The sequence below is a fragment of the Eubalaena glacialis genome, chromosome 18 (genome assembly GCF_028564815.1).
Source record: "Eubalaena glacialis isolate mEubGla1 chromosome 18, mEubGla1.1.hap2.+ XY, whole genome shotgun sequence".
In the NCBI taxonomy this organism is placed as follows: Eukaryota; Metazoa; Chordata; class Mammalia; order Artiodactyla; family Balaenidae; genus Eubalaena; species Eubalaena glacialis.
Window position 1 is genome coordinate 49,626,327 of NC_083733.1, and position 15,604 is coordinate 49,641,930.

At 51.9% G+C, this 15,604-nt stretch overlaps 1 protein-coding gene across 1 annotated transcript in view; it reads right to left on the minus strand.

Moving 5' to 3' along the window:
- Nucleotides 1-451: 451 nt before the first annotated feature.
- Nucleotides 452-15,604, minus strand: part of TSHZ3 (teashirt zinc finger homeobox 3) — a 68,934-nt gene continuing 53,781 nt past the window's right edge. Inside the window, exon 2 of the mRNA XM_061172615.1 lies at nucleotides 452-4,695. Within this exon, the coding sequence (XP_061028598.1) occupies nucleotides 1,490-4,695 (3,206 nt within the window). The 3' untranslated portion in view covers nucleotides 452-1,489. The remainder of the gene's footprint in view (nucleotides 4,696-15,604) is intronic.

Below are 15,604 nucleotides of genomic sequence, written 5' to 3' on the forward strand. Positions count from 1 at the left end.
ATGCCAATATTTTATACATAGGTTCTCATATGGTGTCAGCTGTCAGTTACTTCTGCAAATTAACTGCCAAAAATGGAGAAGAACAGAATCACTTGGAGAGCCGGTAACCACGGGTTACCTTTCATAAGCCTAAAGATAAAGCTGCAGTGTGGGATCTTGGGAGAATAATTAGGAAGAACAAAACAGAAAGTTACCAATTGAAATAAAAAAGGCATCCTACAATATGGAATAGCAACCAAGAGGGCTTATAAATAAGTAAAAGAGGTTGTATCACAGAATGCCTCGTGACTTTTAAGCAAAGTATTACAGTACAAACATTTTAAAGGCTTTATCAATGTTTAGGAAATACAGTACAAGTTCTCTCTCTCTCTTTTTTTGTTCTTTTTTTTTTTTTTCCTTTTGAAATAGACTTAACCCTTTGAGCACTGAGTTTATTTTGAGCGGTTTTTTTTTTTTTTTTTGGATTTCTAATAAATACCTTTAAAAATCATGTGCAAAATAGTTATGATGCCTGCCATGGATGGATTTCCTGGCCTCGTTTATTCAGACTGCTCAAAACAAATGATAATATGATGCTAATAAATATGTATAATTTAAACGTGAACCTCTATCAATATAGATGTACTGTATAGCAAAACAAACAATCATACTTTGCTTTCAGATAATGTTTCTGTATACTTTATAAATGTTATCTATGGTATCTTCTGTATAATTTACAATGTTTGCATGTAAAAAAACAAAACCCATAGACCTTAAAAAAAAAGAAAAAGAAATATACACTATACATAGGCATGGCTTATGCCCAGAGCATAGCAGGTACATAAAACACTGTTGCTATAAATGCAGGAAAAAAGGTCATTTACCCACAATCACATTTTTCATAAGAGAGTCTGAAATCTATACAATATATACATCTATGTTTCAATGTGAAAATAATATTCTTTTAAATTTCAAGGCGTGTTATACCCCTGCAGACCTGCATAAATGGAGGTTCATATTATTAATTATAACTAAGCTGGTAAGGAATTTAAAAAACAGAGCTTCATACATTATTATTATTTTATTTTATTTTTTAACCAAATTAATGCAAAAGTGCTTCAAAGTACTCAGAGGGCTAAAGATGAAAGGGTGAAAAATGCCAGCACACTCGGCCGCGTGGAAAAATGTGGCCGGTTTCGTCATAAATGCTTAATTAAACTGTCTGTTAATGCATGCAGCTTGAAGCATCGGGGGATGCTCACAACTAAATCCCATTTACACAAAGTTCCAAACACTTACCACTGCATTTTAACCTTCATATTTTACCAGTGACAACAGCTGAGTATGCACCTCTATTAAACACTGTACAGTTATACAAAACAGTCCAGCCCAGAGTGATTCTCTGCTGTTAAAATAAGAACATGTGCCTAGAACAAGACAGAGGGGCCTTAAGGTGCCTGCAACAGTTTCCCTCAAAGCAAATGACAGTCGTTTTCATCAAAAGCAAACGCTACTGCTTCTCTAACTCGGAAACATACAGAAGGTGGTCCTCTGGGGACTTCCCGTGTGTTTTGCTGAGGTGAAGTTTAACCGCATGCTTGCTCGCAAAGGTCCGATTGCAAAGTTTGCACTGGTAGGAGGTCCCCAGGTCCTCCTCGGGGGAGGACGTCACCAATTTTTCCGACGGTGACTTGGTTTGTGCTATCTGATTGTTAATCTGTTCGGTGGACAGTTTGGACAAATCCCGTAGCCGGAAGCCCAGGTGTGACTCGAGATGGCTGATGTACGTGGAGGGAGTCCTGATTTGTGACGCGCAGTCATTACAAAAGAACACGGGGTGACCAGTGTCCAAGTTTTTGAGGAACTTTGTTCCACCTGTCCTTCGCAGCTGGTACTTCACGTTGGCCAGCCAGTGGCTGATGGTGGTCATGGAGAGCCCGGTGAACCTTGAGATGTGCATGCGCTCCTGGGGGCTCAGGTCCGACATGATGTACTTGCCCTCTGAGGTCTGCCGGAGGCTGGCGGCAAACTGGGCCTGGAGGATCAGCAGGTGCTGGGGGTTCCAGTTTGATTGGCGGCCCTTCCTCTTCTGTGCAGGCGTCGCCTCCTCGGCCTCCTCCAGGGTGGCCCCGTCAATGTCAGACTTCTCGGAGATGCTGGAAGGGGTGGAGGACTTTGACGTGTGGCTCTCTGTCAAGTTCTTCAGCATATCGGATATATCTGACAAGGCGTTCTCGCGGAGCGGCGAGTTTGACATGAATGATACGACGGCAGACGTCTTTGCCGTTGTCACCGTGGATGAGGAGGTGGCTGGGGATGTGGACGTGGGTGACAAAAGCACTGAACCCAAAGAGCAGCCTTTGTCACTCTTCCCTTTTGTCAAGTCTATGGGTTGGTCGTTGTTGACGTGGTAGAAGTAGCGGTCGACGTGGTCCACCTTTTTGGACTGCAGGGGTGGTGGGGTGGCCACCGCTGCCTTCTCGGCCAGGCTGTTGCTCATCTTGAAAAGCATGCTCATGGGGTCGAGGGCAGGTAGGGAGGGCTTGGCCGCCTTGCCCAGGTGGATGTTCATGACCGACTGGAGGGCGCTCAGAGGGTTGACGAAGGGCTGCTCCGGCGGGTGGTCAGTGATGATGGCCGTACTGCTGCTCAGGCCGCTGCGCGTGGGCTTCACCAGGTCCTTGCCGTTCTCCACCGGCTCTGCTGGGGGGCTCCCCTCCTTGCAGCCGTCCCGCTGGGGGCTGGGGCTGTCCTCCTGGCTCTTGAAGCCCCCATCGCTGGACGCCTCCATCCTGATGGGCTCGCTGACCTCGCTGCTGCACGGGGACGGGGTGGCCCGCTTGGGCGGAGAAAGCTTGCCCTCGGGCTCCTTCATCTTCTCCTCCACTTTGGCAACTTTCTCGGTGACTTTTTTCACCAGCTCCTCCATGGCGTGAAAGTTTGTCTTGGGCATGGGTGAGGTCTGGCTGCTGGGCGGAGAGATCAGGGTCTGGTTCTTCGTGGGGGACACGATGTCACTGTTGCCAAACATGGGCTTCAGGGGTGCGCTCTTCCCCGCGGAGCCCAGAGACAGCTTCATCATGTTGGGGAGCTGGTAGGCGGCGTGGATGCTGGGGTAGCCCCCCCAGCTGGGGGTGCCGTTCTGGGCCTTATTGATGGCAGACGTCACTGTGTTTTCTAGGGACTTGAGGATATCGAGCCCCCCCTTGGGACTCTCTTCTAAGTCGTTCTCAGTCAAATAGTGGTACTTGGAAGAGATGTCATACTTCTCCTCCTCCTCACAGGCCTTCTCCTTTTCCTTAGGCTTCTCGTCGGTGACCGCTTTCTCCTTGTCGGCCTCCTTCTTGACCTCCACGTTCAGTTTCGGGGAGACGCTGGCGGGCGTGTTGGAGGGGGACGTGAAGGTGGTGGCGGCCAGGGGCACGGATTGCACCTTCTCATCCAGCAGGGTGGTGATGCTGGGCGTGACAGGCGTCTCCATGATGGGCTTCCCCTTCTTCATGGCCGAGTTGGTGACCTTGATGAAGTGGCCAGTCACCATCATGTGGGCCGTGAGCTCCTGCAGCGTGTCGTGCGAGCTGCCGCACTCCATGCACTTGAGGATCTGGGACTTGCGGGCCTCGAAGTGCCAGGCGTAGCTGGCCCCGTTCTGGTGGCCGTAGCGGTTATTTGGCGTGATGTACGGGTTGGAGTTCTTCTGAAGCACGTCGTTCGTGTCCGCCATGGCAGCTTTGGGGGTGCCGCCGGTGGAGTCCGGGGAGCTGGGCAGCTCCAGCTCCAGCGAGGCCTTCTTGCGAGCGGCAGGGATGATTTTGGCTGCGACGGGAGTGACAGGTTCCTTCAGAGGCACTTTTTGGTAGTGTTTCGTTTTGATCATATGGACACTCAGGTCCTGGAGGGACTCGAACGAGTGGCCGCAGTACATGCACTTCAACACCTTCTGGGCATCCTCTTTCCCTTCCATTTCCAGCAGCGAGCGTTTGCGGGGCTTGGACCAGCGCTTGGGGTTGTTGTTGTCGGTCTCGTGGTTGTCGTCGCGGTAGTGCCCCGTCTCGTTCATGTGCACCGTCAACTCCACCAGGGTGTCGTAGGCGGCGCTGCAGTCTTTGCAGCGGAACTTGCTGGCCCCAGTGAAGATGGAGCCGTAGAGCTTGCTGCTCTGCCGGTACAGCTGCACGGTGCTGAACAGGCTGGGCTCGGGCAGCACGCGGCTCTGTGACACCTGCTGCAGGGTCTTGGCCATGGCGCTCTGGTGCCAGTCGAAGCTCCCGCTGCCGCAGCTGCTGCTGCTACTGCTGCTGCTGCTGCTGCTGCCGTTGTTCTTCTCCGAGGACGGCTGGTGCAGGTTGAGGGTGAGGTTGGACCAGTAGGAGTTGGAGAGGAAGTGGTTGTACACGGCCTTCATCTGCTCCAGGCTGTCCGACACGGTCGTGTCTTCGGGTGGGACCGCCACCTCCTTGGTCTCCTCTTCGTTCTTGATGGAGCCACTTTCAAAGTCGGCCATCCGGTCACTAGTCTCACTGATGTGGGACTCGCTGTCCATCTCGTGGCTGGAAAACTCAGCCGCTGGGGAGTTCTGGTAGCTGGGGCAGGTCTTGCTGAGCTCCTTTTCTGGGCACATGTACTTAGCCGAGGGCTCCCCATCTGCCAGGCTCTCTTCTGGGTCTATATCTTCGTCTACCAGGGCGGCAGCCTTTAACTCATCTGAAACATAGGCTGCCGTGATAACAGGTGGGACAAGTAGGGCAGAAAGAAGGGACACAGGGAGAAGGAGAGAAAGAAAGAAAGAAAAAAAAGCATTAGTAAGTGTTGATCTTACCTAGAACATTTTCTCGGCTCTCGGGAAAACGCAGCAAAGCAGACAGGCACATTTATTTGTAAAATTAAATAGTTAAAATGTGGTGTTTCTTTGGAGCAAAAAAAAAAAAAAAAAATCTGCTCTTCAAACATAATTTGCCACCTTATTCTTCTCAAGGGGCAACAGCTTGAAATTAAAACTAAATTTGAAATTAATGAAGCACATTCTGGAGGTGGCATTCATTTCTAAAGTAATAAATTACTTGTATCAACCTCAGAGACAGCAGTTCCTGTCTGTCAATTAATATGTCTTATGCTTCTCCTACCCCTAATGCATTTCTTAACAGACAGATTCACAATTTAAATTAAGCAAGCATTTTTTACTCATTACATTTTTGAGGCTCAATCTTTAATAAATATAAAGCACAAAAACATCAATACAATTTTTATGAAGTAAAAAAAAGTACATCAATTGCAATAAATTAAAAACAAGGTTTTGTGGCTTTTTTTTTTTCTTTCTTTCTTCTGAAAAAGTAGGTCTTATAAGAAGCTTAAAGTAAGTTTCCTTATAGAAGCTTGGACAGGTGTTGGTTTGTTCTAGATGGGAGGGAAGACTGACCCGCCACCACCCAGCCCTGGCTGTGTCCCCCATGTGTACACTCAGCCGTTCTCAGCTACCGGCACACACACTATCCATGCAGAATTATGTCAGAACAAGTTCAGGAAAATTGGTATGCGGTGCTCATTCCTGCTGTATAAATATATACAAGACCTTCCAGTGGACCTTACAAATGTCAAAGTGTTTGCTCTTTAGACTACTTTGTCAATATTTACTCAGCATAAGCTTCATGGGCATCCAACAGGGATCCTGTCTTTCTGGAAGCTATGTAACTGGGGATGTAAATCCAGCCTGTACTTCCGAGCAGGTGGAGGTGCTCTGAGCAGGGCTGAGCAGCCGTGGGTTCTGGAAGACGCACTCCAGAGATGCAAAGCCAGGAGAACACTTGCATTCATGGAACTGAGTGATTTTTTTTTTTCATTCTTTTGTATTCAATGACTTTGGTTTTTCCTTACTGGAGCTTGCCTGACACTGTAAACCAAGTTGGGTTGATCTCATGAACAATTAGGCGTGGCCAGCCCTGTGGTGAGTGAAAATGCTAAGCCAGAAAAGGGGTGAAAAGTAATTTCTTGTCAGCCCCTCAATACCTGTTTGCTTCTAAAGGCCAGTGGCTGAGTGTGTGAGGCAGCTGGAATGGCACAGTGCTAACTGCATGGCTGATTAAAAGCTCCTAGGAAAGAAAAGGAAACTTTGTTTGTGGAATTCACTCCCATAACTTTAAAGATCGGGCCCCAGATCAATTTCACACCAGGGGAAAAAACAAAAAAAAAAACAAAAAAAAAAAACAGTGAAATGACTCAAAGAATATTCCCAGGAAGACACACAGATATTTCCCCTGGCTCTTCCATCCGGGTCATGTGTGATTTTCTTCTTTCCTAAGACCCCTTTGAGCACCAAGATTTCTAAGCTGAGAAACTACCGACATCCCAACACCGAGGAGATTTGAATTTGGATGGGAAGAGTGTCCCAGGTACACACATTCAGATCAGCTGTAGAGGCAGGGATGCTTCTGCTTATATGCAAACAGTAAAGCAAGAGTCTTGGGCTGGAGCTGTGGAAGGTCCTTCACAAATGACCAGAAGAAAGTGCCCTGCTCCGGTCAGCTGTGGTGAACCTTCAGTTTAAGGCCATGCCCTTGGAACTGACAAATGAACATGGCAAACAAGCTCTTTTCCTAGGGCCAGGGCCACAGTGGATAGCGGACTATGGAGCTGGTCACAAGGGGGAAGACGAATGCTCTTGTTGGGAAAGGAAGAGGAGAATAAAAAGGAAAGAAGGTATCTCCCCCTCTGCACACCATCCTCGGTCCTTGGCTTCAGCACACTCAAACCCCAACAGGGCTGAAAGGTCTGCAGGGAGGGGAGCTGGGGGCAAAGGGACCAAGAGTCGCAGTTTGCCGGGAACTCTCCTGGTTTCAGCACCGAACGTTCCACGTCCCGGGGATCCTCTCAGTCCTGGGCAAACCCGGGCAGCCGACCACCCTGGCCAGGGGACACCCAGCAGGGCCAGGTCAGGGCATCCAGGCAGATCTGCATTACTCTCGCAGAGGAGCTAGAGCAGGGCGATGTGGGTTTGACTGTCCGCAGAAATGCACTGGGTGCGAGTAGGTAGAACGTTTGCATCCAAGGGGCCTCATTTGGAACACTGAGTCTGGAAGGAGGGAGAAAACCACAGTGGCCTGTGTCCCTGCCCGGCCCCGTGTGAATAGGGTAGATCCCAGAGCCCCTTCTCTCCCGGAGATGGCCCTGGGAGCCACAGTCCGCAGCGTGAACCACACCCATCACGGCTCCCATGGAATTCAGTCTAGGAGAGGCAGGAATCCAGAAATGGCCCCATCTGGCCACTACGGGAGAGAGACACCAGGCAGGCAAAAGAAGCCAGAGCCAACGGTGGACATGAAAGAGCCCAGTGTGGCACGAAGGCCACCAGCTAAGGGAACATGGGCGGCTCTGCCTGTCCACCTCCCACCCAGGAGCAGCGTGGCCCCCGTGGAAGCCTTGGCACGGTGTGGGGAGCACAGCAGGCTGTCTGGAGCGCCCCCCAGAGCACACACACGCACCATCATCGGCCTGGCCGGCTCCCACCCCGAGCTGGCCCCCAGCGAACTCCAGTATGCCTTGTAAATCGCACAGCAGTATCAGAATGCCATCAGTCTGATGACCGAGGAGGAAATTAATACTGAAAGAAAAGTAAGGCCAACCCCCCTGGTGGGAACCAAATCCTACTCTGAGAAAAATTAAAAAGCTTCGGGGCCAAGAGGCCCTGGATCCTGGGAGACGTGGCATCACCCCACACACCACCCTTGTCATGGTTTCTGAGGCTCCTTACAAGCACCCTTGCACACTGCCCTGACAGGGACCTCACCACCTACTGAAACAGCCATTTTCTTTTCAGACCCAACAGTGAGAAGTACTTGGAGGGCAAAGCACGCACGAATCCTTCCGCTATGTTTTGCAATAATTGCACTCCTCCGAGAATATCACATCCACTCTTGATGACTGAACTTCAAAAAGTGGTGAGAAAGCTGAAACGGGCCCAGAGAGATGGCAGAGGGGATGAAGGGATGGAAAGGTTCATTCATTCCACTAATTCTGATCACGCCCCACCCCCGCCAGGATATCCTTTTCTTTCTCTCGGCCTCCATTTCCCCATGTGTAAGTGACAGGGCATTGCGGCCTGATCGGTAAGGCCCTCCTCCTCTCCTTCTCTGTTCCGTGGCTTTTCTGAGCAAAGGATAAAGAAGTGAGGCAAAGCCCACCTGCTCTGGCTCATTCCCTCCACGTGCTGTCTCCTCACAAGCACTCAGCTGTTAGGTCACTCCTTTGTCCCTTCTGCTCTGCACTGACCAGCAAAGTCCCCAGCCGGAGAGGAGGAAGAATGTCCTCACTGGGACAGCTGATGCCCCGGATCAGGCCAGGAGGGGAGGGGGGCTGGGTGTCTCCATCACAGACTGGGTGGGACAGTGAGAGGTCAACAGGGGGCGGGGGGGGGCACTGGGTGAGAAGCCAGCCCCACCGAGGTGGCCATCAGGGGTCCCTCCTGTCAGGGAGCCGATGGCAGGCCCTGTCCCCGGCTTGGACCTGACAGCTAATTGCGCAGAGGTAATCAGGCCTTGGGAGGCTTCGCTACTGTGGACCGTTATTTTGATCCCTGCTGCTATTTAACTTTCTGCTTAACTTTCTCTTTCTGTTCCTGTCTGGATTCTCCAAGGCCAAGGGCCCACTGTACTCTTAAAATCCTGCTTTTTGGAAAGAGGTTGATTGGAGGCCATGTCCAGCAGCAAGATGCTTGTTTCCAGCCTCTGTCCCCTCCGATCCCAGCATCTCTCACTCCTCCTCAAGGAACCCCTGACTCCAGCCCCAGCCCCTTCCCTCTGTTCTCCAGACAGAAACCACCGGAGCCTTATCATTCAGCGGGTGGGTAACGCCCCACCCCCGCCCGTGGAACACCCTCAGTGACCTCCCATTGCCCCAGAGTCCTCCACCATCTCGGCCCTACTTCCTCTCCAGCCTCTCAGCTTCTAGAATGTGCCAGAGCCTCTAACTCTGCACTGCTGCCTCCTGTGCTGGAAACCCTGGGGCAGATTCAAAGAAGAGGAGGAGGAGCCATCTACCCCTCCCTGGGCTGCAGTGGAATGTAATATCTGGGGAAGGGGGCTTCTCGACCCCAACTCTGTCCCCTTAGCACGCCACCCGCTCCCTTCTTTTTACAAGGCACACCACTGAAATCTCTAGCTTACAGCAGATGTTCCAGGGTGTTCCAACAGACTGTCAGCTTCATGGGGTCGGGACCAGCCCTCCCACCACCCCCCCCCCCAAAATCTGCTGCAACCCTACCGTCTGGCCCGGAGTAGCCACTCAACACACATCCACGGAATGAATGAGTGAATGAATGAATGAATGAATGAACACCATAGATGACTTCTTCAAACCTCCTACATAGTTGCCAAAACATCTAGATGGATCCAGACTCCAGCTGGTCCCAGAGAAAGCAGATGTGCTGGGGTCTGATCCAAAGTCCTTCCTGGATCCGTTTTCTGAGCATGGGCGGCATGAGGACCAGCCTCTGGGGGACAGGATGACAGAACCCTCTGCTGAGGAAGAGGGGAGGAAGTCCCCCAGATGGTGGTCTCCTTGCACTGGGGCCACCCCTGGCTGTGCCCACATCCCAGTACACCTCTCCGAGAATGCATCAGCATCACTGTTTTCTCTTGAACAAATACTATGAAAATAGAGACCTCTGCTGCCGGTTCCAGCACAGGAGGCCCTGAACTGTAAGGGGGAGGGACTCGCATTCAAACCAAATCATCAGCTGCAAAGATGCAAAGAAACACACGAGAGTGGAGACTCAAGGGAGGATGGACTGGGGCCTGTGTTTCATTTTTCCCCAAGTCGCTCAGCGGAAAAAGTTCCTCTCCAAGAGGTGAACCCTTACCAATTGCTGTGACTGCTTCCCTATTACATCCCCACCTGCTCTCCCCTTCAGTGAAACGTAAGCTCTTCAGGCAGCAAGACGTCAATCCAACACCCCAAAGCTGAGGGCCAAGGACACATTTTTGGACAACTGGATGAACTCAAGAACTTGGCATGCCCAGAACCAAGTGGGACTCTTGGGCAGAGAAGCATGTTCATGAGAAACAAAAAGCTCTCACACTTACAAAGGCTTTCTACAAAGTCCCACAGCCCAGTGCCCTGGAATGTCAAGTGATGGAAAAAACCACACTCCTACCTAACATGTGCATGTTTATGAACCATTTTCACATTCACTGCATTTGATCCTTTCAGTGGTCCTGGCAGGTGGATAAAATGATTTCCCTTTTGCAGCCTAGGAAACTTCAGTTCCAACAAGTTAAATGGGACACTCCCAAGCCCTCTGTGGGGACCCCTCAGGAGTCAGTATAAAGGGGATTTGACTAAACTCCTGAGGGAATCCCACAGAAGGAGCATGGAGTGAGCTTCTGCCGCATCAGAGCCTTCCCTGATGCCCCATCCCCATTGGATCCCATGCCTGCCCCTCCAGCAGGGTCCTGAGTCCCCTCCCACAGCTCCCTGGGGCTCGTGCCTTCCAAGACGTGGCCACAGGGACAGTGGGCTGTCCCAGGAGTGAGGAGCCAGCCAATGCCGCAATCAGAAGGTCTGGAGGCAGCAGCAACCTCATTAATATTTATTATCATCATTAACGAAACCCAACCACTAGGTAAAAAGGAATTAATACTTTTGATATAAATATAAAACAGTAAGCCGGGGCATAATGGAATTCATTTCTGGGCAAGTGGGAACCACTTTCATCACACTGTTGTGTATCTCCCCCCAAACGAGGAGATGAAGGAACTGAGGGGTGTCCCTGTGGGGGAGGGGTCTCCAGCCGCAGTTGGGGGGGGGCTGGGCTGTGGGTAGGGCAGCACTGGAGAGAGCTGGAGAGAAAGGAAAGAGGGCGTGGCTGCGCCCTACAATTTCAAAGTGAACTGCAATTTCAAAGTAAACTGTCCTGCGGATTTTTGCATTTTCTGGGCTGAAATGAGGGTTCTGTAGTTATAACCCTGTTTTCAAATTCCCAAGACTGCCTGGGAAGGTGAATTACTGGCTTAAGCGTCCTGGGACCCCCTCTCCCCTCTCTTCTGAACAGGTGGCCCATTCAGGGTACAAGAGCACCTCCTCTTGTACCCTGAGTGGGCATCCTCCATCCTCAATGACTGCGATGGAGAGGGAAGAGGAGGCAGGGAGAGGAGGGGGTGGGGCTGAAGAAGGACAGGGCTGGAGAAGGGTGAGGAGAGAGTGGGGGGCAGGGATCAGAGCGAGAACAACGGGAGAAAGATGTGGGAAAGAGGGAAGAATCCACCAGGACTATGGTGGTGTTGGGAAGGGACAGAGAGAGAAACAGAGACAGAGACAAAGAGGTGGAGAGAGACAGAGACAGAGATACAGAAAGAGGCAGAAAGACAGAGATGGAGAGAGATAGAGACAGAGAGAGACCCCCAAGGGCAGTGAGGGAAGGAGAGAAAGAAAACCAGTGATGGAGATTCGAGAAGAGGTAGAAAGAAGAGATTATTCTAGCGGTGAGGACGGTAAGGAGAGGGCCTGAGCTGGGGGTCTTGGTGCAGGGCTGGTGGGGGGAGAGGGGCCCTGGGGTGCTGCTGGGGGTCAGCTCCACGGCTGGAGACCCAGGTCTTGTCTCAGCTTCTCCTGAGCACTCAGATTTTCAAGACATAAGGTGATTTTTTATTTTAAGAGTAATTTAACCATCTGAGGGCATGGCCAAGAAGACAGTTAAATGTTCAGCCAACCCTGGTGGGCAGAGCAAGGGGACGCAGCTTGGGGACAGAGGTTGCTTCTACCCCAGAGATGATCTGGGCCGTCCTGGGCGGAGGACACCTGGCCAGGGGAGCCCAGGAGGAGCAGGCCCCAGAGCCCAAGGCCTCAGCAAACCCCAGGAGCCCCTCTCAGTCCCTCACACAAATGATCACATTTGAGACTTGACTTGGAACTGCCCAGAAGACAGGCGTGGGCGACATGCCTGAAACTGGACAGCTCGTGAAGAAGGCTGTTGGCTCTGGACGCCGGCTCAGGGCTCATGCACGCCAGTCTCTGTAGACCCTATTCCTGACCTCCCTTCACAGCCAAGGCCACTCTGCCTGGTTCATGAATCAAATTCAAGTCGAGTTTTAATAAGCACCCTGCCTAAAGGCCTAGGGAGGCCCGAGTCCTCTCAACCGTTCTAGATGTGTTGGACACAGAAATACACCAAGATCATCACAGGTGTCTTGGTCACCTCTGAACCCCTCCCCTCCACCCCACACCTGGGCCCATAACAAAGCAGAGTCCCGGTAACAGCAGGGGTGGGCAGATGGGAAGCCCCAGTAGCCCCCCCTGGAGAGGTGGCCATGAAGGTGCCACCCTAGACTCTGAGAGGACCTGCCGTTTTTGTTAGTGTTCCTGTGTTGTGCGTTTTTCTGTTCAACTGAGTGATGTCGCAGACAATGAACCCGGGTCTCGGCTCCTGCTCTGCCCCATGGTGTCCATGTGACCATGAGACTTGACTTCAAGTCTCTGGGATCCAGTTTTTTTCCCCACGAATGGGGGCGGTGGGGGGTGGGGGCACAATTGAGGCCACACCCGCCTCCCGGGTGTTTGCAAAACAACAAGGAAGTCACAAGCAGTGAGCAGAAAGGGCTTTCCCAAGTGAAAAGGGCTCTACGAGCACAGGTGCACAGACTCCACGGAAGTACACGGGCCCATCCTGCAGTCCCCACACCCAGGAGGCGGGTCCTGGGACGGCCTCTGGGCTGAGTCCTACGCTTGCCAAGACAGGCCTCTGAGGTGATGGATCCCAGACATCCAGATTCTTCAGCTGCCTTTCAGGAAGAGGGGCAGCGGGGACCAGCAGAGAGCCCTGCTGAGGTGAGAGGTGCCCACGGGGCACGGGTTGTGCTCCCCATCCCTCTGGCAGCCTGAAGGTGTGGGCTGGGGGAAAGGAAGCAAGCCAGAGAGGAAGGGGAAGGAGGAGGGAGGGAAATGAAGAGCAAGGAAAGGAGGGAGAGGAAGGAGGAGACATCCATCGGATTCACGGGTACGAAGTTAACATCCCTGACCCAGCACGCGCCTCCCCCCAGGCCTGGGCCGTCCTCAAGCCCGGCTCTACCCACAGCCACACCCGCCACTACCCCCGCTGTCTTGATTCCCAGTCTCCGCCCACCCCGGGGGCGTGGTTAGAGTCAGGTGACCTTCCGCGGGAGCAGCCACCAGAGGCCCACAGCCCTCTGGCTGCCAGTGTCCCTGCAGCCTCCGGCCCCCAGCCTGGCCACCTCCTCCGGGCTGAGTGCAGCCCCACTTCAGGTCAGCTTCTGCCTTGAGTCATCTCTTCACGGGAGAAAGAGCTCAAAGTTCCCAGAAAAAGGTCACTTAAATTACACCTTGTTCTAAACACACCTGGAAACTCTAGACAGATTGATCCATTCTACACAAGAATTTCTGCTTTACGAAGGGCTCACGCAAAGTGCACTGTGCCCCTCTGGGTTTTCTTTACACAGGTCTCTCTTCTGTGCGCATGTGTTGCACATCTAATTGTGACAGGGACGGGAGGGCTCCTTTGTGAGTGTAGCCACATGGGCAGCATCTTCCCTGTCTGGTGCAGCCTGATTTGGGGCCCAGAGTTATCCCCCGGTGTTCTGAGAGCCCCTAAAATGAGCTGCCAGGATCTCTGGAAGGTGTGAGAAGCAATGAGACAGGCAGGGTGCTCAGACCTGGGCCAGCGATGACCAACACATTTACCCTCCAGGCAGCTCCCAGCTCCCTGATGCTTAGGGGTCCTGCAGAAGGTGGAAATCCAGATGGGGTACGTCCTGCTGGCTGCTGACTGGGAGGGGGTTCCAAGGGGCAGCGCTCTGATGGGAGACTTCCTTTTGGTGCCAAGAGAGCCAGGCGATGGCAGAAGGAAGTGAGTGATGGAGAGGAGGGGAGCTTAGCTAAACGCGCTGGGTAATATCAAGGTGATTAGATTGAGTTGTTGGGCCTCCGTTAGGATATTAAATAGGCAGCAGAGAAAGAAAACTGATTCTAGAGGAGTGCTCATGGCTGGTACCCAGGAGGTCACAACCCGGCAGAGAACACAAGTCCTCTCCATCCACCTGGCCACCTGGAGTCACAAGAGATGTCACCCAAGCCATCTGGTGTGACAGAGGTCGCAGTCTCTGGGGACAAAGAGAGAATGGCATTCTTGGATGGTACCAGGGAGACCAGGGGCCTCCCAGGAACCAGGAGAATCCCAAAGGGCCAAAGCTGGGCAGGGAGGCTAGGGTGCGAGGCTTGGCTGTGGGGGAAGGAAATGGTGGCTGAAGCTATAATGGTCAGGACTTCTCCGGAAGGCTGGCCGCGGCGGGATGACAACCTCCCCTAGATTGATTGTTCTTCCCACTAGCAAGGTCAGGAATATTAATTTTGTACATGTTAATTTGATGTAATGTGCGACATGAATGCTTGTTCAGTTGGGTATCACTGTGTTAATAAAGCTGCGATGCTTTCATGCCAAGAAAGGCATGGCATTAGCTGATTGGTGAATCAAGCCAGCGTGAATAAGGCAACGTCACCCTTCAGCAGAGCCAGAGTGGCCAGTGGTTGTTCAGGCCATAATGGGCTGCTGCTGATTCTCTAGGAGGCCAATGACAGCAAGGCCCAGGGGACACCTCCCCGCTGCTGGAAACCCCAGCCCGTCCTGAAGACTCGGTATCCAGGCCAAGTCCTGTTCCTCTAGACGTGGTGGTGAACACGAGGCCGGGAGCCCCCAGAAGCCGAACCTGGAGCCGCCACTGCCCACCGGGTCAAGAAAGACACTTCCGGGGCTTGTCTCCTTGGATTCTTGTTGCCGAGAAAAGGACTCATTCAGCCATCTCAGCAGCCCCTCTGAACAACCTCCCTCCCCTTCTCAGGACCCTCCCCACGGGAGAGATGGATCAGACAAAGAGGAAGCCAGGAAGCTGGGAAGCTACTGAGATCAGAGAGGGAAGCCAGCTCCCTCAGTTCTGAAACCACACTCATCCTACTGCAGCCTCACCGCAAAGAAAAATAAACGTATCAAGGACACGCTCACATTCAAAGCAATTGCCTCAAACAAACCTTCAGATAATAGAGAGTAAATAAATATTAGTTCGGGGACCAACTGAGTCACCTCTGTCCTTGGCTTCAAGCACATATGAACCACTGGGTGAATCAACAGTGGTCTCTACACCCATCTCTCACAGAGGACCTATACTCTCACTCTCCGTGCCCCACAGGAGTGCTTAACCCACCCTGGAGCTGACAAGGCAGAACCTTAATCCCTGTGTTGATGGGGGTGGCTAGGTTGACACTCCAGTCAGTTCGGCTTAGGAAGCAGTGATGGTTTATCAGGCAAAGCATGGCTTCTGAAGGTAAGTCCTTGCAAGAGTGGCGAAGGAAGTAAAGCTTGCTGTGGGCGCCATATTCCCTTTTCTATTTCTGAGCTCCATATATTTCCTAGTTTCCTGCCTACCTGGAGTAAAAAAAAAACAAAACTCTAGGGTCTGAACCTCTTCCCTATAGCCTTTTTCTCTGTTATTCCACAAAACCCATAAGGTAAATCCTAATCTGTAATGGATCTAGTAAATTTTAAGAGTAACTTCATCCAAAGAACACATTCTCTCACCTTGGTGGGATTTCAGACAGCAGCAAATAGGACTCGGGTGAATTATTAGGGGCA